This window comes from Sesamum indicum, linkage group LG11 (genome assembly GCF_000512975.1).
Source record: "Sesamum indicum cultivar Zhongzhi No. 13 linkage group LG11, S_indicum_v1.0, whole genome shotgun sequence".
NCBI classification, from domain to species: Eukaryota; Viridiplantae; Streptophyta; class Magnoliopsida; order Lamiales; family Pedaliaceae; genus Sesamum; species Sesamum indicum.
Window position 1 is genome coordinate 15,314,055 of NC_026155.1, and position 26,303 is coordinate 15,340,357.

Below are 26,303 nucleotides of genomic sequence, written 5' to 3' on the forward strand. Positions count from 1 at the left end.
AATTGGGAGTTGTTGTTGAGGAAGTGATTATTATAAAGAAAAGAATGATGATCGTGAGTTGAAATAAAAGATGATGCTTACCTAGTTGGAAACACAGTCAATGGTTTATGAAAATGTGATTGATATTGAGATATGAAAAATATGTGAATTAAGCTAGGTACCATGGCGCGTAGGGTATCGGGGTATTCCGGGGCAGCAGGGAATATCCTGTGCTTGTTAGCTACACACTGGGGTGGTGTGGGGGTACCATGTTTGTTGTGATGTCCTGTGCTATATTGCTACACAGCTGAAGTAAAAGAGTGTGGGGATATCACACAACGGGTATCCTGTGCTGTATATGATATGATGATGGCCGGCGAAACCATTGACTGATGTACTCCAGTTAGAGTAAGTGGGGCCCTTAACTAATAGATGATAACGAATGAATATTATGTCGTGGATTGATTTACAGCTGTGAGTATGTATTGTTGCTTATATTTGATGTTGCTGTATGACGAATGACTGTTGTCGGTATGACTGCATGTACGTGAATCTTTGTTGTGTATATATATATAAATTGATCGGCTATACTTATTGAGTAGGCAGCTCATTCCTTGCCACGTACTTTTCAGGAGATAGGTCACACTGACTAGCCACATTGACTTTGAGCGGTGCCGTCGTCTTTATTAGGTGGGTCAGCCGTGATTTCTGAAGCCAAAGTTTTTGATTGTTGGGTTGTAAATATTCTGGTCTTTTGTCGAGATTTGTGTTTAAAAGTTGTGGTATGATTTTTCTTGAGGTTATGTACACGAGAACATGTAGTGAGGGTAGATATTACTTTCGGTGGTATAGATTATCTTTTGTGACATATAATATTATATTGATAATTAGAATTTATTTTGCTGATTGAAATAGAATTACTTATAGAATGAATTTTGATTAAAGAAAAGATGAAATAGAAATGATTAGATGTAGCGAGTAGGGAGTGCTACAGTTTTACTGTAATATTTTTTTTATAATTTAAAAATTTATATTTAGCATCCTAAAAAATTTACTTTTATTTAATAAATAATTTTATTCACTGGTCAAAATTTACTAATTTTCTTATATTAATAAAAGAATTTGAATGAGAATTAATATTACCCTCGATTGATTGATTGATTTATTATATGTCAAATATCTTTTGTTGGACTAAACTAACATTATAATAATGAAGATATATTTATTCACATTAATAGGTGTGAGAGTAATTTGATCACATAAAAATTTATTTGATCTGTAATAAGTCAATTAGGGATTAATATAGATTTCTTTATTTATATCAGCAAATTAAGTATATTTTGATCAATGAAAAGACTTATTTATTAAATAAAAACAAACCATTAAATGTAAACTTCAAACCATAGAAAATATATCAACCTACATATATATGCATATACTCGCTTCATTCATATCATTCTCTCAGTAGTTCTTGATTATGCATTATATGTAAAAGCAACAATCAACAATTACATTTACTGCAGTTTTTAGAATATGCAAACATTAAAAACCATTCATTCTCAAATGTAATGTAACGTATCATCATGTATACAGAGTGATCATATGATTGTGAAGAGTAGTGGCGGCCATCAAAATTGTTTTGTTAAGACAACACCACCCCACTCCACTTCTTCATCACTTGTTGCGTGCATTAAGAGGCGGTTTCTTGCCGCCCTTTGGCCTTTACACCACTTCATCTTGCTTCATCTTCCTTTCTTCTTCCTTAACTCTCAATGATCGAAGCGGAGATATCCTCTGTCAACCAATTCAACACCTCATCATCATCGCTATTATTATATTCTTTAATCTTTTTCCCAATTCCGATAGCTAATTCTGTGTCTCGGTCTCTCAACCAAGAATTAACAAATCAAAGCTATCCATCCACAAACCCATAAAACATATATATATATATATAAATGGTCGGCTAGCAACAGTTGAAATGAAAAAAGTCTATATATATATATATAATGTGTATATATGAATGGTTACCATGCAGGCAGCTAACTTGATCTCCTTGAGTCGATACAACCGATCAACCTCGATCTCCAGCTGCTTCTGCGCCTCCCCTCTATCAACAATCTCCTTCATCTGCAAATCCAGCATTAGCCCCCTCTCTCTCAACATCTTCTCTGTCTTCTCCTTGTCAATCCTCAGCCTCTCCAGCTTTTCCCGGATGGCAGTCAGCTCATCAGCCAGCGATGCATCCAAGGATTCAATGGGGATTTTATACTCCTTTTTGACTGGGGTACTGGAGTAATTATAAGTAGGAGCAACATTCTCCTTGTTACAGTAGTAGTTATCCAGCTGCCGTGCCCGGTCTGCAGGCTTTGTGTTTGGTTTTGCAGTTATTATAGGAGCGGTTGATAGATTCTTGGGCTGGAGGGGTCGGCGGCCGGAGTGTGGAGATTGAGCGGTCACCATTTTGTTCTATGAATTGCAGTTTTGGTTGGGGGAAGTGAGGTTACTTTTCTGGTGTGGGAAAACGCAAGTGAAGGGTGCTACAACTACAACAAGAATATTTGGATGTTGGATGAGCTAGATCTTGCCCATTTGGGAGTGGGAGTGGGAGTGGGTTTTGAATTTGAATGAAGCTGGCGGACAAACGGCTACTATTTTTTTTAATTTTAATCATCATGATGATGTTTGGTAAAAGTGGGTCTGACTCTGATCTGATGGGGAATAGGTTTTTGTAGTATTTTTCAAAGCTCGAGTCCCCGTAAGCAAAACTCCAGACCCTTCACTCTCATCTTTCCTGCTAATTACAGTCATCAAGGCCTATTAGCTCAGTTGGTTAGAGCGTCGTGCTAATAACGCGAAGGTCGCAGGTTCGAGACCTGCATGGGCCATGTCTAACACATTTTTTCCTACTCGCGCTCAACTTTTGCCTTAATTGCAACAAGATAGGCGACACCCATCTCTTTTTTTCATAATTTTGGCGAGACCTCGGCTCCATATGGATGCCCGTAGAGCTACATTAAAAGCTAAAACTAGCTTTAATTACCTTCCACTGTTGAACAGTCTAAAGAAAGTAATATTAGGTCGATCCAGAGAAATTCAAATGGAAAGAGGCAGAATGCAAAGACTTTTATGCTGGATATATACAGGGCCTGGTAGCATCAAACTCAGATCATAAATAATCCATTGGTAGCTCCCAATCATCTTCACTTTTCCTTATCTTAGGGCGTAATTTTCTTCTTGACCAGCTTTTGCGCCGCTTCTCTCTGTAATCTGCATGATTCTGTTGTCCATTGATGTCCAATTGTTCGTCAAACTCATCCTTTGAGATCCCTGAATACTGGCCATCCCATAATCCCTACCATTACCATTTGGAAAGCATTAAAAGCCAGAAAAACATGCCAGCATAGAGATCTATCTACTCTCTGAGATTGCTGGAAATGCATAAACCCACTGTGGACCTATATACCAGCACAATAGAAATGGGAGCTTCAGCACACCACTACATATTATACACATCCTCTAGCACTCAAGCACATGCATTATCGAACCATGCCATAACCACAGGCTTGAGCTACAAAGGAGCTTTATTTGTGAAATTCCAAGATTTATTTATTTATGCATATGCCCAAACATAAACACCAGTTTTGTAACTGATAACCACAATTCGCAGTCAGTAAGAGAAGTACCTTAGTTAGCCTCTGTATGCGTGATACAGCAGCTTCTCGCACAATAACCGTGTCAGATAGAACTTCCTTCACGTCTTCCACAAATAGAGAATAGGTGCTAACCTGAAAAAAAAAATAAAACAGCAAATTAACTGAAACAAAGTCCTCGTCAAGGTGATGAACATCGTTGTTCGGGGTCCTACCAGTAATTTTGAGGAAACATAGTTTCTTAATTTTTTCTTTTTTTCCCTCAGAAACTAGGGAACTTAGTTTACCTAAGTGGCTTCTGAACAACAGTGATCATATCCACAAAATTACCATGGGTAAAAGGAGCATCCACCTACCAAACTAGATGGAATAATGGAAATTCCGAATGAATCAAGCTCAAGTGACTCCACGGTGCCTGAGATGATATTAAAGGTGTAGCCACGCACCTAAAAGTGAATAATATGGAATAATGTCAAAGACGAGACAATGTAAATTCTGGCAGAAACTGAACAGTAACACAGCGCACCTTTCCAATACTTTGACGACTTGGTGTTACAACAGTATATCCTACCTAGCAAAAAAATTCATTAGTAAAAGGTCGTGAAGAAGAAAAATAAAGATCAGGGAAAATGAATTTAGTTTTCTTCAAAATGCTTGAAGCTGCAAGCATAACCTGCCAATGAAACTAGTACAAAGATAGTGAGAAATAACAGAAAATACAAGACAGATAAGGCATATCCAAACAACAAAAAGGAGTCCATTTCCCTCTATTTTTCCGGAAAGCAACTGAAACCAATTCACTCGGAAGATACTTGAAAGCATCATGCATTACTCAAGTGAGAACATTGGACAATATTAAACATCATGCCCAGTAGTTTAATGTATGAATGCCATGTTAAAGGATGATGAGTTAGTCATAGAGCTCAAGGTTGCCAAACAATGTAGCTAGATAACTTATGGACACACATACTGAAGGCTTTACATAACCGGCAACAAGTTTGCCATAGTAATTCATACAAAGACTTCCATGTTTTAGGCTTTAAAAAGCCTCTCCTAAGGAATCCACTGAAAACCAGAAAGCAGTTAGGACGAACAGCAGGCTATCTTGGGATGATCTCCTGTGTCTGCTGCATGATATTAGAAAGGATTCATAATATGCAGGTGAATACTGTAGGAGCTGAACTAACAATTGTTTTGAAGAAAAAAATGGAGTTGAATACTGCAGGGTGATTAAATAGGACATCACATCCATAAATTATCAGAGGGTCCTGTAAATTATTTCAGTAAGAATAAGGCCAAGGGCCTCCTAATGCCTACAGACTGGAAGCAACAGCGCATACCAGTGTCTCCATTCTAACCAATTTAAAATCATCTTCTATCACAACTTCATCCTCAACAAGTATAACATCTCCAACCTGTCACAAGCATTAAACATACAAAGTGGAAGAACTATTAGATACCACTCACAAAGAAAGAAAAGAGGAAACCAGCAGGATTTTGTCCACAGTTCAGAACTAATCATCAGAAATTTAATTTACTGAAAATTGTGAAGGACAAGTGCTATTCACTGTAGCATCTATCACCCATATTAAATACTAAACATTCACTGGGGCATCCTTTCATGCAAACTTGTGTTACACTCATAAATTATCAGTTCAATTCTCATGAAAGAGTAACGAATAATACAACTGCAAGCAATACCTCCCATGCCCTCCATTTTCCACTTGACAGAAAATATATCCTGTTTAATACGATACCCTTTCAAACTCTAATGGAACAGAAATTAAATGATGATGAATTGGAACAGATGTCAAAATTCTATGATTAAAACAGTAGTTGCCATCGCATGTTTATGTTCATCGCATGGGTTCAGCAAAAACAGACAAACAAGAGTAACAAGATAATCCACATTGTATATAAGGAAATTTACCTGTGTTATCTCCTTCAACAGAAACCTCTCAAAGTCGCTTGACAGTAAGTTTGGTCTCACTTCCACAACTATCACAGTCCACTGGGCATAATAAGGAAAACGAAATTTAGTAGAATAAAGAGGCAGGATAACAAATCCCATCATGGCCCTCAAAAATACCTTACAAAAGACACTCTGATACCAACCCCCCCACCCCACCCCCAACCCCCGAAGCGCACACACAGTTGCCAGATGAAGATTAAAGTGGTGGGATCATAGATTTTGTATACCATATTCTACCGCTTAAGGAAATACATTTGTAAATCCTAGTTTATTTTGCAGAGTGAGATATTTAAAAATTCTATGTCTGATCCTGCCTGTAGTTTCTACCCGTTCCCCTGACACCAGTTTCGTCCTACCTAGGCAGCGCACATAGACATATTAAACCAAGTTAATTAAAGTATTTTGCATTAGGCATACAAATAAAGCAGCACGAAACCAGGATTGTGACTCACGGAACTTGTGTCCACCCAAAGCTGCGAAACATAACCTAAACTGAGAGCAGAGCGGATGCTGATAACTTGCTTCGCAATGATATTTGATCTCCTCATCATTTGTCTCCCGCTCTTTGCCACCTCATCTGATCCCCAGTAATCGTGTCTCTCTAAATCCTCCAACTTGGAATCAAAACCTTGGTGTTTTGCATTGTCGTCGTCTTTCACAAATATATTGTCTTTCTGAGCACCCTTAAACTTGAAAATTTCGCCAATGCTGCTAAAGTCCTGGGCTTCTTCATCAACTCCATTTCTTGTAGCTGCTTCCCCCATTTCCGGTTCATCTTTCTTGCCATTTAGGTTTCTTCGAATTTTTTCCTTCTCAATTAGCCCAAAGCCTAGGTCTTCATACTCGTATTCGTCTGAGGGGAAAGGAATTGCATCCCGATCTCGAGCACAGTTCATAGAAATGGAAATCTTGTTAGAGCGAGAAGTGCCAAGTTTGGCGTATTTGGATAATTTGAAAGAAGCGGCAACCCCAAATTGATGTAGTTTTATTAAGGAATTTTGGAGAGGGAAATTGATGGAGGGAAGGCAGTCAGACATGATTAAATTGAAAGGAAGCTAAACTAAGAAAGAGGAAGGCAGTAGAAGAAGAATTTGGAGGAGGAGGAGGAGGGGCCAGGGGTTGAAGTTTGAACTCAAACTCTCAGCTCAGGCTCAGCTTCTGTTGGTTGGTGACCAATCCATCAACAACAAATATGAAGTATATGCTCAGCTCTTTGGTAATACTGTACATAATAAGTTGGATTATGGGATGAACAAAAGTTGGAAAACTCTTAATTTCATATTCATAGCCATGCTCTTCTACTTTTTGAAATTATCTTTTTACTTCATTGAAAAACCTCTTTCTAATAATGAAACTTAATTTTGTATTTACATCGATTCTGGTATTTTTATACCACACCAATAATCGATTGGGATGAATTTTTTTAAATTATAAGATCAAGAATGAGATGGGTTAATTATAAGATAGAGTGGGATACATCATACATATAGAAACATAGGATAGGATAGAAGATCCCTCCTTTAACCTTCGCTAGCCAAAAATGAAAGGAAAAAAAACAGGTGACAACAAAGGAAAATGTGGTGCATAATGCATTGTTGTTTTATTTCACTCCACATATCCAGCGTTAAGGATAAACCCATGATCGACGCGTGGACAAAGTCCATCCTCTGCTCTGCTGACACACACTCGCTCTTCCTCTCACCACTCCAAAAACAAAATGTAACAATATTAACAAACAAGCTTCCCCCCAAAATATTTCAGGATTCACCGATTTCACCTCTTCCATGGCTTCTCTTCTTTCCCCCACTGCAACTGCATTTCTTCAAGACTCCAAACCCATCATCAAAAGAGATTCTAAACATATATCACACGGCTTCATTTGGTCTATAACTAACCCCTCCCCCACAAAGAATCTGATCGCCTGCAATGCCTTTCTAAATGATATTTCGGACAATCTGTTCACCACTTCCCTTCATCTGGATCAGTCCTTCTTACACTATCCTGCTCTCCAGCAACTACAGAGAGTTACCGGGGAACTCCCACAAGTTCAAAAATGGGGGTTATTGGTTTTTGCTGGTATTACTTGGATTTACTTGACTGCTAGGCCCGGCGTTCTTGTTGGCGCCATTGATGCATATATTTTGGCCCCTCTGCAAGTGGGCTTCGATACTTTGAGTGGAAGGAGGAGTTTGAAGAGGACTGATTTCTTGGTTGGTGATATATTGGGTGAAGGATCTTTCGGCATTGTTTATTCTGGAGTCATTGTTCCCAAGAATGTGAATGTGGACGAAAGTGTTCGGAAAAAAAAAAGTAGAAGAGCTCTGCAGATGGATCAAAGGTTTCAACAAAAAGTTATCCTCAAGAAGGTAAATATTTTCGATAAGCACTCACTGAATTCTATTGTCCTGCAGTATAATGGCATTCAGACATGATTTTCTATTACCTCTTATTGGTGGTTATCCAGAAAAGCAATCAAATGTCCGTAGATCATTGCCGTCCCATTTGCACGAACATTTAGACAGTTTATTTTTCTTTTCTACAGGTGAAAATTGGTGTTCAAGGAGCTGTGGAGTGTGGAGATTTTGAAGAGTGGTTTAATTACAGGCTATCAAGAGCAGCTCCTGAGACATGTGCAGAATTTCTTGGAAGTTTTATAGCAGACAAAACTAATACTCAGTTTACAAAGGGTGAGAAGTGGCTTGTCTGGAAATATGAGGTACTTGAGTTGAGACATGACCATTATATTGCTGATTCGTTGGTTGTGTCATGTTCGAAAAGTTCTGTTATTCATTGGCCATATACATGTTTCCTTAACTGAAAATCAAAATGATGTATTGTTACATTTGCTACCTCATTGACTTTTTGAAGCCTAATACAGGGAGATTTGGACCTAGGCGATTACATGAAAGATCGGAGCTTTCCTTTGAATTTAGAGTCTGTCATGTTTGGACGTGTTTTACAAGGCCTCGACTCTATTCAGCGAAATGCATTAATTATCAAACAAATACTGCGCCAGATAATTACTTCCCTCAAGAAAATTCACGACACAGGCATAGTTCACCGAGATGTAAAGCCGTCCAACTTGGTAGTCACCAAAAAGGGGCAAATTAAACTCATAGACTTTGGGGCAGCCACAGACCTCCGCATAGGCAAAAACTATGTTCCCAATCGTGGGTTGCTTGACCCCGACTATTGTCCCCCTGAACTGTATGTAATGCCTGAGGAAACTCCAAATCCACCACCAGAGCCAATTGCTGCCTTCCTTTCTCCAATCTTGTGGCAGGTGTGCTATCATCTCTTTATACTCCGTTTAACTTTTCTTGACCTGATGTGCCAAAACAAAAAAAAATTTGGAGGGATCCTTCTATAGCGATTCAGTATGATTGTGTTTAACCTCAATGACAATGATCGTCAACATAATTGCTGAAATCTACACTGCCTGAACTTTGTCCAGCTCATTTACATCTACGAGAATATAATTCATTCTGGCAGGATTCCTTGAACTAGCTAGTTTCATGCATCCGACTCAAGGATGCTGGAATGTTTCATGAATGTTTGCTTACGGATATAAGCAGATTAATCAGATTGCTGTTGCCCTTGTTGCAGCTGAATAGTCCTGATCTTTTCGATATGTATTCTGCTGGAATAGTACTTCTGCAAATGGCAATACCAAGCTTAAGGTCTACAGCAGGATTGAGGAATTTTAACTCAGAATTGAAGGCTGTTGGTTATGATTTGAATAGATGGAGAGCGAAAACTCGATTGCGGCCTGACCTCAGTATTCTTGATCTTGATTCTGGTAGAGGGTGGGATTTGGCCACAAAACTTATTTTGGAGAGAGGATCTTTCAGAAGGGGACGATTATCTGCTGCAGCTGCTTTGAGGCATCCTTACTTTTTGTTAGGTGGTGATCAAGCTGCTGCCGTCCTCTCAAAAATCAGTTTACTCAAGCAGTGAGTTATCATACCATGTAAGTGTAAAAGCTCTACTTCTTTATCTCCTATTTATTGTTTTCAAACCTTCACTTTGTTTTATTTATGTTGCAGACTCTACCCATCTGTAATACAAAGTTTGAGTTCAGCTTTGTCTTACATCCAGTAAGAGGAATGAGCCAAAGGTAATTATATGGTGAATTTTCTTGCTTGCCTCTAAGAAAACACTAGCTCCCTCAGCTTGTGGATATTTGCAGGTATATCGTCCGCTCAGCCTTATTTCCACGACTCTGCATCTAATGACTTATATGGGATACAACACATCACTTTGACGTTTAAAAACATTGCAGGAAAGAACACATTTTTCCTTTAGATAATCCTCTTTCCTTATAGCAGCCAAATTTATTTATTCAATTTTATCAATGAAATGGATACTGAAAATATGTCCGTCTCTGCTTCCGGTATGAACATCTAAAATGTCCCTCATCTTCCTTCGAAGATTACAAGGGCATTTTTGCAACTTGGCAAATTAATACCTCGTCCACTGGTAAAATCAGAAGGTGTGACACTGGTAAAGTCAGTCAATGAAATCCATTACCTCAAGGCGAGCACGCACACAAGTACAACCAATTATTACTTCCTTAACAACATTGTTCAACACCACAATTCACAAATAAGTAATAGCAACCAATTATTTTAGTGATATATAGTATTCAGTTCGTAGTTATTAGGACAGAATAGCATAGCTAAAGCTAATCCCCTCAAAGCTCATCGTGATAGTGGAAATTCTCCAAGGCATGCTTTCTCTTGCAGCCCCATCGGCATCTCCAAGAACACAAGGAATTGAAGGTCTTTAATCTGGTGGACTGGAGGGATATGATATTCGACGTTGAAGAGGACTTAGAAAGAACAACTGCATATCCATCATCCATATAATCTGTTCCTTCAGGAAAGAGCTGCCACAAGAGGCTACCACCTCCGCTGCCACCTTTCCTGGTAGAGTTCAAAAGGGTCTTGTACACAGTACTTATGAGGGTGTCTCGATAAGTTGCATTATAGCCAGGATCTTTTGTAGAGACACCAAACTCTGAGAACACGACTGGCATGCTGAGGAAGTTCTCAGCATCATCAATGTGAGCTTGCATCCATGACTTTGTGAATTCAACATGTGCATCCGAAATTGATTGGGAGATCCTTCATCATCATCACCTTTGCCAGCTTAGAATTTTATTTATCTATTTATGGTTATCTACTTTGGAAGTTGTCTGTGTATGTGATTTTGGGTGGGTGGGGAGAGTTGGAGTTGGTTGAAGATCTTACCAAGAGTCTGGATAGATGTGAACAGAAGCAAAATCAACCCCAAGAACTTGATGATTGCGGATGAAATCGGTCCCAACTTGTTGAGCGTAAGTATTAGGGTTATACTGGACTTTATTAGGGGTGGAAGGACCGTAGAAACCTTCAAGGCCAATCTCCACCAAATGCTTTGGATCAATGCTTTTCACATAGACCGCCATTTCTTCTATCCAAGCCTACAAATTTAATGACACTTAGCATAACATATCGGTTATGGAAAATAATATATGTGTGCTTAGGCTTTGCATTTAGCTTTGTCAGTGACAAAATATTGAGGCTTGTGACTCTCTAATTACTGAAGCAACCAAACCTGCAATTTATCCCCGGAGGGGTCTGATTCACACCGCGGCTCATTCATCAGTTCCCAAGCAAAAATAGTTGGATCGTCCTTGTAGGTTATGTTTGTTATAGTGTTAACTCTGTTTAGCACAGTCTGCAGGAGCCAAAAAACATTGATAGAAAAAGGGGGAAGAAGGCTAAATTTGTGCAACTTTTCAGTAGAAATGAATATAGATCACAGAAAAGAACTCACATGAACATGGGCCTTGTAATAGCTTTTGAGAGTTGGGTGAGAAAAGAAGTCATCATCTGAAGTCAAGTTTAGGCCAGCAGCTTTACCCCATTTTACATACTGTGATTTCCCACCATAGGCCTCCCAGTTGTTGACTAAGGATAATATCAGCCTTATTTTATACCTGTGCGCTTCACTTACAACAAAATCCAAGGCCTGAAAATCAAGTAAGTAACTGTTACATATGATCTTTTACTTTGTGCACAATGAAGATGGTCACCTGAATAGTTCAGTCATCAGTGTTACCATAAAGTTGTTAACTCTAAAGGTTTTTACCTCCCATAGCTGAAATCAAATGTTCATAACAAGATTGATACTACTAGCGTTACAAAAAGGCAATTCTGATTAGTACCTTGAAAACATCTTCATCGTAAACAGAAGGGGATGTCTGAAGAGCTCGCCACTGACCATCATTGAACGCCCAGGTCCTGCAAACTGATAACCCTACTGCTGATGCCTGTTGAAACACCTCACTCACCTTTCCTCTGGTTGACTGATCCACCGCAAAAACCATCAACCAATAAGTGTTGAATCCATTAACGTAAAATGGTTGTCCATTCACTATGAATTGGTTCCCGCTTTTCTGCACCATTGTCCATGCATCTTCTTCCATCTGATCCAGATCAGCAAACCTGACAGATTACCAGCACATCATTCATAATTTATAATAATGTTCTAATTTGGTAATCAGTGTACAGACGATGATTAGTTAAATATGAAGCGAAAAGTTTTTAAATGCTACCTATTGCCCATGCGAGAAGATGATACATAATACCCTGCACTCTCCTCCAACTCAGAATTTTCATATCTTGTATCCACAAGTAAAGATGATACATGGCCAAGGAGCAGAATGTGAATGAATGCCACATAAATGGCTTTAAGCCCATATCTAGAATCAATCTCTCCCATGTTTAAAATTTGATGGTAGTCCATTGAACTTCAGCTACAAATATATATATTTGAAAGAGGTGGCCATGTCTAAGTAAAACCCAGGAGACAAACTTGGTGATGCTTAAGAGTATATTGAGGGGGAAATGGTGGAGCTGCCTTCAAAGCAAAGATGCACTTTCTTCTCTTTCAATTATGGATACTACACAAATGAAATTGGTGGGACTGCTAACTCTTTTCCTATTACTTTTACCAAACTCCCTCCTTCCGCTCCAAATGTGAGGTATTACCCGACAACATTAGTGAACACGTCTAGATCCCAGGAACAACTATGGAACAACACAATAGTTCCAAACCCTTTCTCCTTAACATGCGAATTTATATTCCACAGATTTCTAGATCAGCGTCTCACTAAATAGGGAAATGGTTTTGAGGGTTATATTTGGATACCACCTAAATTGGGCTGCTAGTCCATGCAATTGCAAGCTATGTTTTCCAAACATGATTATCTTTATGATGCGAGAGGGAAGGAGAAATTAGAGCAGGTGGAAGATGCGATACCATAATCTGGAAAATGAACAACGAGCATCTAACTGTTAAAGAACAAGAAAATGCAGAGAAATAAAGTTTTAGTACCTCAAGACATGAGCCAACAACAGATGTAATAGTTTCTTCCATAATGGAACTCCCAGCACCTTGCATCTCTGTCTGCCCTGCTGCTGCTCCCACCTCATCTTAATGCCCATTCCTGTAGCCTCAACTTATTTCCGCAACACCAAACCAAACACTGCTCATGTTCAATCTCGGAAAACCAAAGACACACACATATCTGTTTTTCAGTTGCTCTTTGGCGGTGATTCATAAGAGATGAAAATGCTGACAACATCATTTCGTAGAGCATTCAAACGAGCCCAGACAAAACAAACCGACAGATTACCATTTCTTTTTTGCAATCCTGCTTCTGGGCGCTAAAAATGACATGGTCTCAGTGTTAAGATATATTTCTTTTGCAGGAAAAATATTTCAATTTTTTTTAACAATTGAAATTAAAATCTGATTTTTAAAACTAAAATTCGGGTTCAGATTTCAAGTTTTATTAACCTGGAACTGAGAAATTCTTTCAATTGTTGCTTCAATTTTAGCCGTTAGTGGTTGGCTGTTACACTTGGAAATTAAAGGCATGTTTATGTGCTGCATTAAGTGTTGAGAATTGGGCATGCCTATAAAAAACTACCCATTTCTCAATTTTGATATTACACTACAAACACACACCTCAACTCTTCCTCTAACCCTCTCTCGAGAGAGCTCTCTTTCTCTCTTGCCCTATCTCCTTCAAATTTTCATAATTTGAGTTTGGTTTCGATAACGAGTTTTTAAGTGTTTGATTGATATGATTTTTGGTATAGTGCTAAAATAAAAAAATTTGCAACCTTTTTATTTTGAGAGAAATTATTTGTACTCAATGCACTACTGATACAGGACATATATTTTCTTCAAAGTATGTATTGTTTGATCGATGTGTTCTTTGATATAGTGTTAAAATCAAAAGAACTGCAACTGTCTTATATTGAGAGAAATTATGTTGCACCCGGTGCACCACTTATATAGGACGTATATTTTCTTCAAAACAAGCAATAAATTCTGCGATTCGATAAAATTTACGATTACCATTGTTGTTAAACTTAAATATCAACACAATGTTGGTGGCTTGTTGTTACTGAGATGCTATCACACGCACATGCTCAAATTCAAGGCTTAGTCTATTTGACGTGGTGATAGTTGATGTTAGATAACTTAGATAGAAGTTCAAACCGAAAGGTACCATTATTAAATGCAAGTCACAGAAACTTGAGTTCAAATCTATGAACTTGTGGAAGATTGTTGTAACTTTAATAAAAACTACATGAAATCTATAGATTAGATTGAGAAAAGAGAAGAAATATTTGGCCTATCTCCCTTAAATTGAGTTTCTTGTTTCGATAATGAGTTTCTGATTATTTGATCAAGGTGTTTTTCGGTGTAGTATTACAACCGGAAGAACTGCAATCGTCTTATCTTGAGAAAAATTATGTTGTACCCGTTGCACTACTGATACGAAACGTATATTTTTTTCAAGGCAAACAATGAATTCTGCGGTTAGGTTAAATTTAAGATTACAATTGGTTTGAAAATTGATACGATATAATTCTCGTTGTAAGTTTACTATTTAATTTACCTATGATAAATTGCTTTTCTAACTGTTATATATTATTTGTTCCAAAGTGACTTTCATTGATTTTGATTTTTAAATCCAATTGTTATAGTTAAAAACGTTGTTTCATTGCACCAAAACTGAAATTTTTTCCAACATGATTAACATGGCGGCAGCCTAAGCGAAAGAGGAATGGATTATTTGGGACAAGTGAGAAAAAAAAAAACCTGGTGTCCAATTTAGAATCTGAGAATTCCAAAACAGAAAGCAAGTGAGAGATTTGAGAGAGGAACCAATTCAAGAATTGTGGAAAACGCAGAATGAAATCATACAAGGGGATGAGTTGAGAGAAGTGATGATAACAAGGGGAAAACACAAACATCTTCATTAAGTTCCTGGCTTCCTACGTCCAATACGGGCAACAAATCCAGCTTTAATCGGAGCCACAGACCGCCCAGAACCACACTGCAACACAAACCGAAATCACTTGAGTATTGTTTCTCATGAACGAAAATCTCTTGCAGATAGCATTACCAAATCAATAAAACAGAAGCGCACCACATGGAATATATAAGAATAACTTATGGACAGTGTTGCAGAGACAGAACAACATTGTGTAAATGTGAAGCATGCATTCAATATCAACTCAAGATGTGGTTTTTAAAACTGAAAAAATCTCTTTAGTCTAGTCGGGCATGACAAAGAGGCAAGCTCGCATCACTGCTGAAAATCTCTTTAGTCTAGTCGGACACGAGAAAGAGGCAAGCTCGCATCACTACCTGCTCGCATCGAAGAAAGAAAAGCCGATTCTCCTTTGTAAGAAGTGTATCAGGACTTTTGCAGCCATTACATATCACATATTCATCTGCAATCACAGGGGCCCGGTGTTACTCAAATATAGTTTTAAAGGTAACTGTGGAATAACAATGCATGACAAAACACCCCCCACTGCCCTGAGACAAAAAACAGAGTGAGATCTCTAAAGAAAGAAAGGAAACGCACTTCAACTTCCATGATAAGCCAAGAACAAAAAAAAAAAAAACTTACTGACATATCTACGCAGAATGCCCTCAAAATTTTTAGGTGCAAATCGCCCCTTAACAACCAATCTCTGTTGTCCATCAAGAGACCCGCTTGTGCCCATTTCAGCAAGTAGGAACGTCATTACATGCTCGGGCTGCCTGTGCATGCTGAAAGTGCATCACAAGATATTGAATGGCAGCAGTCACAACAAATACACATAAAAATTAATTGAGTAAAGCCAAAACGTGGAAGCAAATCAGTGAAACCGACGTCTTGCATAAGTCCATGAAATTCACAAAGACAGTCTTCTTGGTGCCTTCTCGAAGAACTTGTGGAGGCCTCATCACAGTCCGACGTCTATCTCCAGCAAGCTCGGGGTTGTTTTCACGGAGAATATTGAATACTCTGCCCAGGAGCTGCAGCCAAACCGAGTAACAACACTCAGAATTTAAGTAGGAGTTGCACCAAATGAAGGACTCAGATTATAAAAAACATAACGCAAACCTCCTCATACTCATAATCTCGATCACTTCCTTCCCATGGATACTTTGGATGCAAGTTGCTTTCTCCATCTTCTTGATAACCTAGCCAGAAATATATATACTTGAAGAATAATCCAAGAGGCCATATAAATTTGGTTTGTAAGGTTGTGAAGATATGATTTGGTTTTTAGAGTAATTACCATCTAGACCATCTAGTTTGTCAGCATTCTGATCGTTGGGTGTATCAGATTCGAGCTTCAAGGAAATGGAAAAGGAATTAGTGAGATTAAAAAGATTGATGAAATCTTAGAAGCGTTAGAATGAGGTGGATTACAGGTTTCTTCTTCTTCTTTTTCAGACCAACAAAAGCATTCTCGACGCCCTGATCAGAAACTGCAAAAAGGGGATGCTGCTATTCATACCATACAACATTGCAGGATTGAAAATCAAAGTCGAAAAAAAGCAGAGGAAAGGTGGTATTTTGAGGTATAATGAATTGTAGACATGGATGGGGTTGGTGGTTGTTGATTAATAATACATGCATGCATACATAGGTACATACTTGAGATGGTTTGGGTTATTATGATATGGGCAGAATCATCAGCAGGAGGAGGAGGAGGAGGGTCCTGCACGACAACCTTCTTTTTCTTCTTCTTCTTTGAAGGATCAAAAGGAGCGATCTGGGGGACATTAATGATATAATAAATGTGAATACACAATAATACAATATTGGTAAGAAAAGGATTATGTGTTGATGGAGATGGAAATGGAGGCACTCACTTCAGGGATATCAATATCTTTGGAAGATTGTTGATGGGCCATGGGAGCATGAGTTTGTTATTGATTACGATGATGAATAAAAAGAAAGGAGATGATGGGATCCGAAAGATAGGATCTCTGGTGGTGTCCGGATTTTCATAACTATCACACTCACACCCCTCCCCTATGGCCCTATCTATTATATTAAATAATATATATATATATATATATTATTTTTAACAAATTAAACTATCATCAGATTTATTCTTTTTTATTTATTTCTTGTTCACCAAAAGTTTATTTGTTGGTATAAAGAAAAAAAAATTAGTTAATTATTCTAATTACTTTTTATTAATATCCAATCGGATTTATAAGCATCTATTGGGTAAATATAAGAATAATTATCATGAATATTATTTAAGTTAAGTATTTTAATGACATTCTCCACCTCATTCAAAGTATAAAATATAAAAATATCAATTATCAATTAATTAAGTTTTTAATTATTTAAATTGGATTAACACTAAAAATTAGAATGGAATAGAGAATAGCAAGTTGAGTTATAGTCTGGGCTAGCTCACTAACTGTAACTCATTTTTCAACTATAATCAATTAAGCAGTCGTCCAATATAAAGGAACTATAATAGATATATATGGAGTTAATTTTAAGCTCTAAATACCACTGCTTTACTTGGTGTGAGTTCAAATTTAAGTGCTCATCATACTCATAGTTATGAGGATATAGGATTTGCTTACTTAATATGCATGTGATTTTTAAATGATGTATTTTTTTTATGATTGTTCGACTGACTTTGTGGATTTGATCATATAGTTCTTGCTAAGTGGTCAATGGGCTCGGGGTTGGATGGTTTGCGGGGCATGTTGAGCTGCTAGTTGAGGTTTCGTCGTTTAATTTCCATTTGGGCTGGACGTTGCCTATGCGTGATTCACGTTGCCATGTACCTAGGCATGGCCAATTCAATGCGATTATAAGGTCACTTTCTGTATGGAGGATAAGATAATAAACTATATTTTGGGAGACACAAAGTGGTGATCATAAGATTCGGTTCTTGTAGTGGTGAATTTAGGGAAAGTAGTAGGCAGGCATACACAGTATTTGGGGAGGGGGAGTGGGAGTGGGACCCTGGGGAACGTGGATGGACGGCTGTGTTCCATCCTCATCCAGCCTTTGCACAACTCACTCTTACCTAAATTCAAACAAACACATCACACACCGCCTTCACCTAATCATACTCTCAACCCTCTCTTATTTATTTTTATAATTTCTATTATGTTCACAATTTACACATTAATTAAGACTCAATCACCTCTGGACCCATTCACTTTTGTTTCTTCATTTTCATTTTCCTAATTAATTAATTCACTCTCACCCCAACGCGTTTTGCTTTTTCCCATTCTATTATTATTATTAGAGATAATTATATTTTTCTCCTCTTCAGTTTGTTGTTGCAATTTGAAAAATTACATTTAATATTCTTAATTTTTTTTAATATTAATAAAATTATTTATTTATTAGATAAAAATAAATTTAAAAAATATTAATTATAGCAAAAGACAGAAGAAAGGAAAGGAGTGTAATTATGGTTTGATATTATTTGTATTAGTATTTGTTGTGTGCAGTGGAGTACGAAACCAGCTTAGCTTGACCACTTCCTTCTCTGTTTTTTGCTTCTCTAAACTAATATTCTCATTCTCTCTCTCTCTCTCTCTCTCTCTCTTCTTACATTTTCTCTGCTAATTCCAACTTTGTTCCACCTGATGAATCACTTCAACTCTGCATTCTTGGCGTTTATGTGCTGATATTTCTGGTAATTCTTCTTCCCTCCTTCCTTTCTTCTTCATTTTTCTGCTATTCCACCTGGGTTTTATGTGGATCTGAATTTTTCTGCTCCTTTTCTGCCCTTTTCTTTCATTCCTAACTTGTTCAGATCTTTCAATACCTGCTCTTTATCTTCTTATTACACTTGGATATTTTTGCAGTGATTAGCTTTAGATGGTGCATTCCTCTTCTTCTTGTTATCACTATTTTTCTTAATCTTCAACATCATGCTTTTTCAGATTTCTGTCTCACTTATACATCTCTTCTTATGATTTTTCTAGAGCTCAGCCAGTTGATCTTGTTTAATTTCATTTTTCCAGATTTTTGCTGGCTTTTTCTGGGCTTTTCTTTTTGTTATCTGTCATCCATGAGGAACAGCAATAAGCTTTGGCTCTTCTCCGCTCTCGGCTGTCTGTCCTTCCTTTTTGTGCTTGATGTGATTTCTGCAGCTGATTATGTACCAACCGATAAGATTTTCTTGAACTGTGGAGGTCCCCCTGACTCCACCGATTCTGATGGTCGAAAATGGACTTCAGATATTGGGTCAAAGTTTGCCCTGTCAACCACCAAGTCCTCAACCGCCACAGCAGCTATCCAAAAGCCATCAGTCCCTGAAGTTCCTTACATGACTGCTCGAATTTTCCAGTCTGAATTCACCTATAGTTTTCCTGTCGCGTCTGGCCGCAAGTTTGTCCGTCTGTATTTCTACCCCGCATCCTATAACGGCCTAAATGCTTCCAATGCTATCTTCTCAGTGACTTCTGGGGCATATACACTTTTGAGAAACTTTAGTGCTGCTTTAACGACTGAGGCTCTCAACTATGATTATATAATGAAGGAGTTCTCTGTTAATGTCCCATCCGAAGTATTAAATGTCACATTCATCCCCTCCCAGAATGCATCTAATTCATATGCATTTGTCAACGGGATAGAGGTTGTCTCACATCCTGATATTTACAGCACAGATGGGACTGAGATTGTCGTTGGTCAGTCCACTGGGTTCAATATCGACAATCGCACAGCACTTGAGAACGTTTATCGGCTGAATGTGGGTGGAAATGACATTTCGCCATCTGGCGATACCGGTCTTTTTAGATCATGGCGTGATGATTCAAATTATATATTTAGTGCAGCAAATGGAGTTACAGAGGTTCCTGATCCAAATGTGACGGTTGGTTTTCCTCCAGGATCACCAAGCTACGTTGCCCCACTCGACGTATACAGTACTCTGAGATCAATGGGTCCAAATGCATCTGTTAACCAGAATTTTAATCTAACCTGGGTCTTTAATATAGATTCCGGCTTCTCTTACCTGGTTAGGCTCCACTTCTGCGAGATAACCGACATTATTTATAAAGTAAACCAAAGGGTTTTTACTATCTTCCTGAATAATCAGACTGCTGAGCAGGCTGCAGATGTGATTGCGTGGGCAGGAACTAATGGGGTTCCCGTTCACAGGGATTATGTTGTCGTCGTTCCCAATGGGCCTCCCCAGCAGCTGCTTTGGCTTGATTTGCATCCTTACATTGCATTGAAGCCCCAGTACTATGATGCTATCTTGAATGGAGTGGAAATATTCAAAATAAATGATACCACTGGGAATCTTGCTGGCCCAAATCCGGATCCACTTCCAGAGCCACCAGCCGACTCCTCTAGCCAGTCTTCTTCTGCATCTGGTAAAAATCATAAAGCTGCTATTGGAGGAGGGGTTGGAGGTGGAATTGCAGCAGTTCTTCTTGTTGGTTTGTTGGTTTGTATTGTTTCCCGACGCCAAAAGCAGAAAAAGGATTCTACCACTAGCGATGGGTGGCTTCCCTTGTCTTTGTATGGAAATTCACATTCTTCAGGTTCTGCCAAGACAAACACCACGGGAAGTTATGCATCCTCTCTCCCGTCAAACCTTTGCCGCCACTTTTCAATTGCTGAGATCAAAGCTGCGACTAATAACTTTGACGAGGCTCTTCTCCTTGGGGTTGGAGGCTTTGGCAAAGTTTACCGTGGAGAGATTGACAGCGGCACGAAAGTTGCAATCAAGCGTGGGAACCCACTCTCTGAACAAGGGGTGCATGAATTCCAAACTGAGATTGAAATGCTCTCAAAACTTCGCCACCGTCACCTAGTTTCCCTCATAGGATATTGTGAAGAGAACTGTGAAATGATCCTTGTATATGATTACATGGCTTATGGAACTCTTCGTGAGCATCTATACAAGACCCAAAAGCCTCCACTGCCATGGAAGCAGAGGCTTGAGATTTGCATTGGTGCAGCTCGTGGTTTGCATTATCTACACACTGGGGCCAAACATACCATAATCCACCGTGATGTCAAGACAACTAACATCCTTTTGGATGAGAAGTGGGTGGCAAAGGTTTCCGACTTTGGTCTGTCAAAAACTGGTCCTTCGCTGGATCACACCCATGTCAGCACAGTGGTGAAGGGTAGTTTCGGTTATCTGGATCCTGAGTACTTCAGACGGCAACAACTTACCGAAAAATCTGATGTCTACTCATACGGAGTTGTACTTTTCGAGATCTTGTGTGCCCGGCCAGCTTTAAACCCTACGCTTCCTAAGGAGCAAGTTAGCTTGGCTGAGTGGGCTCAGCACTGTCACAAGAAGGGCATTCTTGATCAGATAATTGATCCGTATCTCAAGGGGAAGATTGCACCGGAATGCTTTAAAAAGTTTGCTGAGACAGCAGTGAAATGTGTATCAGATGTTGGGACTGACAGGCCTTCCATGGGCGATGTCCTGTGGAACCTTGAATTTGCTCTGCAACTTCAGGAGAGTGCGGAAGAAAGTGGCGAGGGACTGGGAGGAATGGACATAGAATCATATGATATTACAGGTGAGGGGAAGAAAGATCCTGATTCATCCTCTGGTTTTGACGGAAATATGACAGATTCAAAAAGCAGCGGATTGTCCATGAGTCTTGGTGGTCGCAGTCTTGCCAGTGAAGATTCAGATGGGTTGACTCCAAGTGCCGTCTTTTCTCAGATAATGAATCCGAAAGGGAGGTAATAATCAGCGGAGCATCGGTGTCACAGCCTTGGGTTCTACAGATGACGAGCCACTGTGCTGTTAGTCCTATTGACCAGGGAAAAGAGAGTTTTTCTATTCTTAGTGTTCCTTTGTTACCTTATTCTTATTACTTAATTCTATTTCTTTGGCTGTGTTTTGAGCAAAACTTCCTACAAGTTGTATCTATACTAAGAGTTGTGTGACAATAATTTGTTCTTTCTTTTTCTGCCTAATAGGGATATATGAATTCGTATTTGGCATTTGTTCCGAGAGAGTAGAAAATATTACATACATTGGATTTGGCTTTGGGTGGTGAAGATGAATCTACAACTTCTAAGAAGTTTTTAATCCCTGCTTATCTGTAGAATACTGCATTTTTTTAATTTTCCTTCTTTTAGGTAAAGTTGTATGTGGTCGCGCTTTTATCGGGAGATTAGGTAAAGATTGAGTAATTATAATGTGAAAAACGATTGGATTTTGCTGCAATCCCGAATTGACACATGTATCTTGCTTGTATTCCACATTCAGATCATGAATCAATCATACTAGTTGGGCAAGGGATGCTGATTTCTTGGACTTTTTCTTTTCTTGATAATATAATTTAATGGAAGAGTGGTTGTATACGCGCATGCCTTGATGTTCAGACTCGGCAGCCGGCGGGATTGATTCGTGGAAAGAATACTCCATGCTGATTCTTCTGCAGCTACTGCGTTCCGTCATGATAACTGGCTTGTCAATAATTTGTGACCACCTAAGTCTAGGATCTCAATGTGGTGCGTAACAACCAGTACCTTTTATGATGCCTATAGATGAATAACCAGCCAAATATTGAAAAGGGCCGCTGCTGCTCCGGTTTATAATTTTTCAAAACCTTCCACACAATCAGTTGTATATCTAGTTATACACAAATTGATATGGGAGTGGTTTCTCTGTTTCTTTTTCAGGGCACACATTCTGCAATTTTTGTTCAAGATTTTGGTGTCTACGGAGTTTAGGGCCTGGGAGGACATCAGCTGCCCACGACACTCGTGCCAGCTACCGACAAACTTCAACAGATGGATTAAAGCTATCAAATACACAATCACAGCATCCCATTAGTCAGAAATAATACCATTTTCTGTCATCAGAAAAACAGCAAGCAAATCATATTATTTCAGAAAAGTACGAGAAAAGAGAGTTATTATGCAGACAAATATGAACTTCACAAGAAAGTCAAAGATCATCAATTTCTCAAAACATACATCATTTCCGTAATTTAGGAGCTTCACACACGGTTTTAGAATCCACACAGTAAAACCACTTGAATTTACAATTGTACATCTATAAATAGAGGGAAGATCTACTAATCACAGCCTCAACAACATAATAACTATTCTTGACATGGAGACTCTGAATCCAGTATGGCAATCATCTTCTTCTGCAGTTCTGGCTTGTTGGCACCAACAAGTTTGTCAAATTGTTGCCCATCTTTAAGGAAGAAGAAGGTTGGAGTTGCTTTAATATCCCATGATGTACTGAAATCCTGAAGCAAAGAACAATATTCATACATCTGCCTCAGATAATGGAGCTTAGTTTAAAAACAAAATTTTGGAACTCAAAAGCGAAGATATAATTGTAGTTCAACACATCTAGTTTTGTCATTTGGGTCACAAGTAAGCAGCACAACTTACAGTAAGTTCGTCCACATCGACTGTTAGAAACATTATTGAAGGGTGTTTCTCAGATAGCTCAACATAGTAAGGTGCAATCATTTTACAAGGCCCACACCATGTAGCACTAAAATTCGCAATCACCTGCATATCAATCCATGTTAGCAAGCAGAACGTGAACAAGACAAGCTCCAAGCACATAAGAGCTTCAATTTGAGCAATTAGAAGTAATGAACATCAGGTTTCCAGTACAATTTTTGGGTGCACAGAATTGGACCAACCAAAAAGAATAGAAACAAGCTTGCTCCATTTTCTCCATCCAAGTATTATCTTCCTGGTATGAGCTGAGTTGAAAAAAGTGAAAGATATAGATATCTAGAGAACGCTTTTGGAAAGAAGATTCCCATTTGAGATATGGAGCTTTCTTTTATAATACGATTATGAAAGAGTTTGGAGGCCTCCTCAAAGCCTTTGAATCGGAAGCCCTAGACCATACCAACTCGCTTTGGACCACTTCTCCCATTAGACAGGACATCCATGAAGCTAAAAAGGCTGTGAAAACACTTTCGATATTGAAATGTCAGTTTAGGAAGGTACCTTAGTCTTCATGCCCTTGATCAAACTATCAACTGACCGACTGGATGGAATAACAGAAAAAGAGTAGCCTACATTGGCTGGACCACTGGGCATACCTACAAACAGACTGCAGACAGACAGATACGAATTCTGCCCCACTGCTAGTACATGTGACCTGAGGAAGGAAGAAAGGAAACTTGGTCCTTAAGTATTAGGCTGATCTGCTGATAGGATTGACTTGTGGACAAATAGAAGTGATATTGTAACTGCTTTACCGGCTCAAGTAATCATTCCAAGCACTGGAAGTCTTCCTACCAGTCAATTCTTATTCTATTCCGGTAGTCCCTCAAGTGGTTAGGTATCATAATTCATAACAGAAGTGAGATGCCAAAGATGAAAAAAAGGAGAGGGCACCCAAGCCTATTCCATCCAGTCTGTAATCCGTAGCATGAATCTAAACTCAAAATATTGATAGATATTGTTTCACATAGGTCGTGGCATACCAAGGCATTATCAAGTGGTAACCAACAAATATTTTATAGCATACTAAAAAATTTCTAAGATATTAGCGAAATATGGAAAAGTACAAATAACATAAATTACTATGTAGTACATAGTAAAAGTTAAACAAAATATTGTTGTCATACATAAATAAAAAAAAAAACATACATTATATCAAATAGGTCATACTAGAAAAGGTCTCGGACAAAAAACTTTAATTCCATTATCCAATATAACATCCAAAACAATGTTATATTGTCAGGTATTATTTTTGATGATGTCCTAATACAGTCGACAATATATGAGTTATGATATAGGTGATGTGATCCAATATTATTAAATATTCCAGTGGGACATGTAACGTCGAAAATAGTCATCACTAGATGTTCTCAAATCCACTATGGCAGATCTCGACGCACATCAGCCAATGGAAATAGCTACTAATAAGCATGGGTCCAAGAGAATATTGTTATCCATTATCAATGCAGCTCAAATCATCAACTCTTCTAAGTCTTGAATTACTTAAACTTCCTCTGTTCAGGTATTCGCTATATCATCTCCGGAAGTGTATGCCTTACTAGGTCCTGTGAGAGGATGTAAGGTTTAAAGGGACCTGTGCATTCCTTATAGAAAGAAATTGATTCTTTTGAGCCAGATATTGCAGGGAATGTATTTAATCATCACAACATGAAAGGAACATGTTTTCTCTATAAGCATGTCCATGTATTTTGATGCACCATAGATAACTTCTAAACCAGCTTCACCTCCTGACAACTCAGACTAGCAGTCGAAGTTGCAGATACTAGGATCTTCAGCCCATGCAGTGGAAAGAACCAACACTTTTTAGTGATCAGAAGGGAGTGAGTCTTGAATTTCAAGTTGTATTCAACAAGGAATGTAAAGTATGTGCAGAAACCAGTGTATAACCGAGTATACTAGATGCAATTCTAATAGCAGAGGACGGAACAGGTCGACATAGTGATTTTGTGTGTATTTTGTAGTGATCCTTACTAACACATGTAATGGCTTGTGGTTGATATCGCTGCAGTAGACCATACAGCTTAATCAGGCAACCTAGAAAGATTTCAATCACCACACAGAAAAAAAAGAGAGGCTAACTATGAAATGAATACTCACAATCTTTCCATCTCTGTTTGCTTCTGCAATCTTTTGCTCCCAACTTTCAATTGTCGTGATAAGGTGCACATTTCCACCAGCAAACTCAACATTATGATCAGAATCATCGCCGCCCTTGTTATGCTGCATCATTTCAAAGAAATAAGATTATTAATTGCAGGTGAGACTTCCAAAAGAGAATGGATTTTAAAGATAACAAAAGGGCAACAAGAGCAAGAGTCTAAAGCTAATGAAGTTATAATAAGCAACCAATATGAATATAATGAAAGATAAATGGAAAGAGTATCCAAATATAAGAGTTAAAAGAAAAAGGGGAATCCGCTTATTTGGGAACAAAACAAACCTTAGCTAAGCAATGCCCCATTTTTACAGCCTAGAGAAGCTGAATGGAAAGAAACAGCAACACAAGGTGATTATACAACCTTTAATCTGTAGATTGAGCAGGCAGAGAGGGAAAAGGAAAACAGTGTGGGTAAGAAACAATTTAAGTAGAATCCAGTAATTACGTGCAACATAAGAAAGAAAAATCAGCACAAGTGAACATGATTAAGGGCAAAGATGGGTTTGAGATCCCTGAAAAGGAGGGAGTATGTTTTCGGGAGCGAAGAAGTTATAAGATGAGAGACAAATAGTAGATACCTAGAGAGAGAAAGGGATTGGCGTATGAAGAATAAGCCCTAACCGCAGAAGGCGATAATGGGGATTAGGGGAGAAAGTGGAAAATTAAGTAGAAAAATTGAGATTAGGGGAATATAGAATTACGGTTGATTTGGTATGG

The 26,303-nt window shown here is 38.4% G+C and overlaps 7 protein-coding genes and 1 non-coding gene across 17 annotated transcripts in view; 3 read left to right on the forward strand and 5 right to left on the reverse strand.

The window, feature by feature from the left end:
• LOC105174675 (high mobility group B protein 6) lies at window positions 1,411–2,735 on the reverse strand. The gene is made up of 2 exons (XM_011096848.2): window positions 2,008–2,735; window positions 1,411–1,773 (listed from the first exon to the last, which is right to left on the reverse strand). Exons 1-2 carry the CDS (start codon window positions 2,437–2,439, stop codon window positions 1,702–1,704), a joined length of 504 nt encoding a protein of 167 aa, XP_011095150.1. The 5' UTR covers window positions 2,440–2,735; the 3' UTR covers window positions 1,411–1,701.
• On the forward strand, window positions 2,791–2,864 carry TRNAI-AAU. The gene has a single exon. It is a non-coding gene; the product is annotated as a tRNA-Ile (tRNA).
• On the reverse strand, window positions 2,989–6,781 carry LOC105174676. The gene is made up of 7 exons (XM_011096849.2): window positions 6,054–6,781; window positions 5,560–5,640; window positions 4,970–5,044; window positions 4,156–4,200; window positions 3,986–4,075; window positions 3,663–3,764; window positions 2,989–3,331 (listed from the first exon to the last, which is right to left on the reverse strand). The coding sequence occupies exons 1-7, from the start codon at window positions 6,636–6,638 to the stop codon at window positions 3,146–3,148; spliced, it is 1,164 nt and encodes a 387-aa protein (XP_011095151.1). The 5' UTR covers window positions 6,639–6,781; the 3' UTR covers window positions 2,989–3,145.
• Window positions 7,046–9,976, forward strand: LOC105174677 (serine/threonine-protein kinase STN8, chloroplastic). 2 transcript variants are annotated; one of them, XR_848849.2, is made up of 6 exons: window positions 7,046–7,967; window positions 8,144–8,317; window positions 8,480–8,884; window positions 9,208–9,571; window positions 9,648–9,718; window positions 9,791–9,976. XR_848849.2 is itself a non-coding variant. In XM_011096851.2 (5 exons), exons 1-4 carry the CDS (start codon window positions 7,386–7,388, stop codon window positions 9,556–9,558), a joined length of 1,512 nt encoding a protein of 503 aa, XP_011095153.1. In that variant the 5' UTR covers window positions 7,046–7,385; the 3' UTR covers window positions 9,559–9,571; window positions 9,648–9,976. The 2 variants fall into 2 exon arrangements, 1 of the variants encoding a protein (XP_011095153.1); XM_011096851.2 differs by having other exon boundaries at window positions 9,648–9,976.
• LOC105174678 (mannan endo-1,4-beta-mannosidase 6) lies at window positions 10,155–13,298 on the reverse strand. 2 transcript variants are annotated; one of them, XM_011096853.2, is made up of 6 exons: window positions 12,985–13,298; window positions 11,813–12,092; window positions 11,422–11,616; window positions 11,200–11,322; window positions 10,854–11,065; window positions 10,155–10,727 (listed from the first exon to the last, which is right to left on the reverse strand). In XM_011096853.2, exons 1-6 carry the CDS (start codon window positions 13,092–13,094, stop codon window positions 10,295–10,297), a joined length of 1,353 nt encoding a protein of 450 aa, XP_011095155.1. In that variant the 5' UTR covers window positions 13,095–13,298; the 3' UTR covers window positions 10,155–10,294. The 2 variants fall into 2 exon arrangements, with proteins under 2 accessions (XP_011095155.1, XP_011095154.1); XM_011096852.2 differs by lacking the exon at window positions 12,985–13,298 and adding an exon at window positions 12,203–12,443.
• LOC105174679 (eukaryotic translation initiation factor 2 subunit beta) lies at window positions 14,680–16,958 on the reverse strand. Of its 2 annotated transcripts, XR_848850.2 has the most exons (10): window positions 16,825–16,958; window positions 16,607–16,724; window positions 16,379–16,437; window positions 16,245–16,299; window positions 16,067–16,146; window positions 15,833–15,978; window positions 15,587–15,729; window positions 15,319–15,404; window positions 14,872–15,004; window positions 14,680–14,785 (listed from the first exon to the last, which is right to left on the reverse strand). XR_848850.2 is itself a non-coding variant. In XM_011096854.2 (9 exons), the coding sequence occupies exons 1-9, from the start codon at window positions 16,864–16,866 to the stop codon at window positions 14,927–14,929; spliced, it is 807 nt and encodes a 268-aa protein (XP_011095156.1). In that variant the 5' UTR covers window positions 16,867–16,958; the 3' UTR covers window positions 14,755–14,926. The 2 variants fall into 2 exon arrangements, 1 of the variants encoding a protein (XP_011095156.1); XM_011096854.2 differs by having other exon boundaries at window positions 14,755–15,004.
• Window positions 18,457–21,979, forward strand: LOC105174680 (receptor-like protein kinase FERONIA). The gene is made up of 2 exons (XM_011096856.2): window positions 18,457–18,632; window positions 18,964–21,979. The coding sequence occupies exon 2, from the start codon at window positions 19,011–19,013 to the stop codon at window positions 21,660–21,662; it is 2,652 nt and encodes an 883-aa protein (XP_011095158.1). The 5' UTR covers window positions 18,457–18,632; window positions 18,964–19,010; the 3' UTR covers window positions 21,663–21,979.
• Window positions 22,825–26,303, reverse strand: part of LOC105174681 (thioredoxin H9) — a 3,657-nt gene continuing 178 nt past the window's right edge. The window contains exons 1-6 of one of the 7 annotated variants that reach the window (XM_020697612.1): window positions 26,288–26,303; window positions 25,869–25,954; window positions 25,526–25,648; window positions 23,909–24,062; window positions 23,333–23,455; window positions 22,825–23,184 (exon numbers count right to left, since the gene is read on the reverse strand). In XM_020697612.1, coding sequence (XP_020553271.1) covers window positions 23,032–23,184; window positions 23,333–23,455; window positions 23,909–24,062; window positions 25,526–25,632 — 537 coding nt within the window. In that variant the 5' untranslated portion in view covers window positions 25,633–25,648; window positions 25,869–25,954; window positions 26,288–26,303 and the 3' untranslated portion in view covers window positions 22,825–23,031. Of the gene's footprint in view, window positions 23,185–23,332; window positions 23,456–23,908; window positions 24,063–25,525; window positions 25,649–25,868 lie in introns of all 7 variants that reach the window. The other 6 variants (XM_020697611.1, XM_020697613.1, XM_011096859.2 and 3 more) reach the window with 6 other exon arrangements.

Coding starts and splice junctions, on each gene's coding strand:
- LOC105174675 (XM_011096848.2), bottom strand. CDS start 2,439: ATGGTGACCGCTCAATCTCCACACTCCGGCCGCCGACCCCTCCAGCCC. Junction 1,774..2,007: donor TCAAGTTAGCTGCCTGCATG/GTAACCATTCAT, acceptor ATTGGTTGACAG/AGGATATCTCCGCTTCGATC.
- LOC105174676 (XM_011096849.2), bottom strand. CDS start 6,638: ATGTCTGACTGCCTTCCCTCCATCAATTTCCCTCTCCAAAATTCCTTA. Junction 5,045..5,559: donor TGTTGAAGGAGATAACACAG/GTAAATTTCCTT, acceptor TGCTTGTGACAG/GTTGGAGATGTTATACTTGT. Junction 3,332..3,662: donor GCATACAGAGGCTAACTAAG/GTACTTCTCTTA, acceptor TGGTAATGGTAG/GGATTATGGGATGGCCAGTA.
- LOC105174677 (XM_011096851.2), top strand. CDS start 7,386: ATGGCTTCTCTTCTTTCCCCCACTGCAACTGCATTTCTTCAAGACTCC. Junction 7,968..8,143: donor AAAAAGTTATCCTCAAGAAG/GTAAATATTTTC, acceptor TCTTTTCTACAG/GTGAAAATTGGTGTTCAAGG. Junction 8,318..8,479: donor GGCTTGTCTGGAAATATGAG/GTACTTGAGTTG, acceptor AGCCTAATACAG/GGAGATTTGGACCTAGGCGA.
- LOC105174678 (XM_011096852.2), bottom strand. CDS start 12,393: ATGGACTACCATCAAATTTTAAACATGGGAGAGATTGATTCTAGATAT. Junction 11,617..11,812: donor ACGATGAAGATGTTTTCAAG/GTACTAATCAGA, acceptor CTTGATTTTCAG/GCCTTGGATTTTGTTGTAAG. Junction 11,323..11,421: donor ATTACAAGGCCCATGTTCAT/GTGAGTTCTTTT, acceptor TGGCTCCTGCAG/ACTGTGCTAAACAGAGTTAA.
- LOC105174679 (XM_011096854.2), bottom strand. CDS start 16,866: ATGGCCCATCAACAATCTTCCAAAGATATTGATATCCCTGAA. Junction 15,730..15,832: donor TTCATGGACTTATGCAAGAC/GTCGGTTTCACT, acceptor ATGCACTTTCAG/CATGCACAGGCAGCCCGAGC. Junction 15,005..15,318: donor TCTTTCTTCGATGCGAGCAG/GTAGTGATGCGA, acceptor TTTGTGTTGCAG/TGTGGTTCTGGGCGGTCTGT.
- LOC105174680 (XM_011096856.2), top strand. CDS start 19,011: ATGAGGAACAGCAATAAGCTTTGGCTCTTCTCCGCTCTCGGCTGTCTG.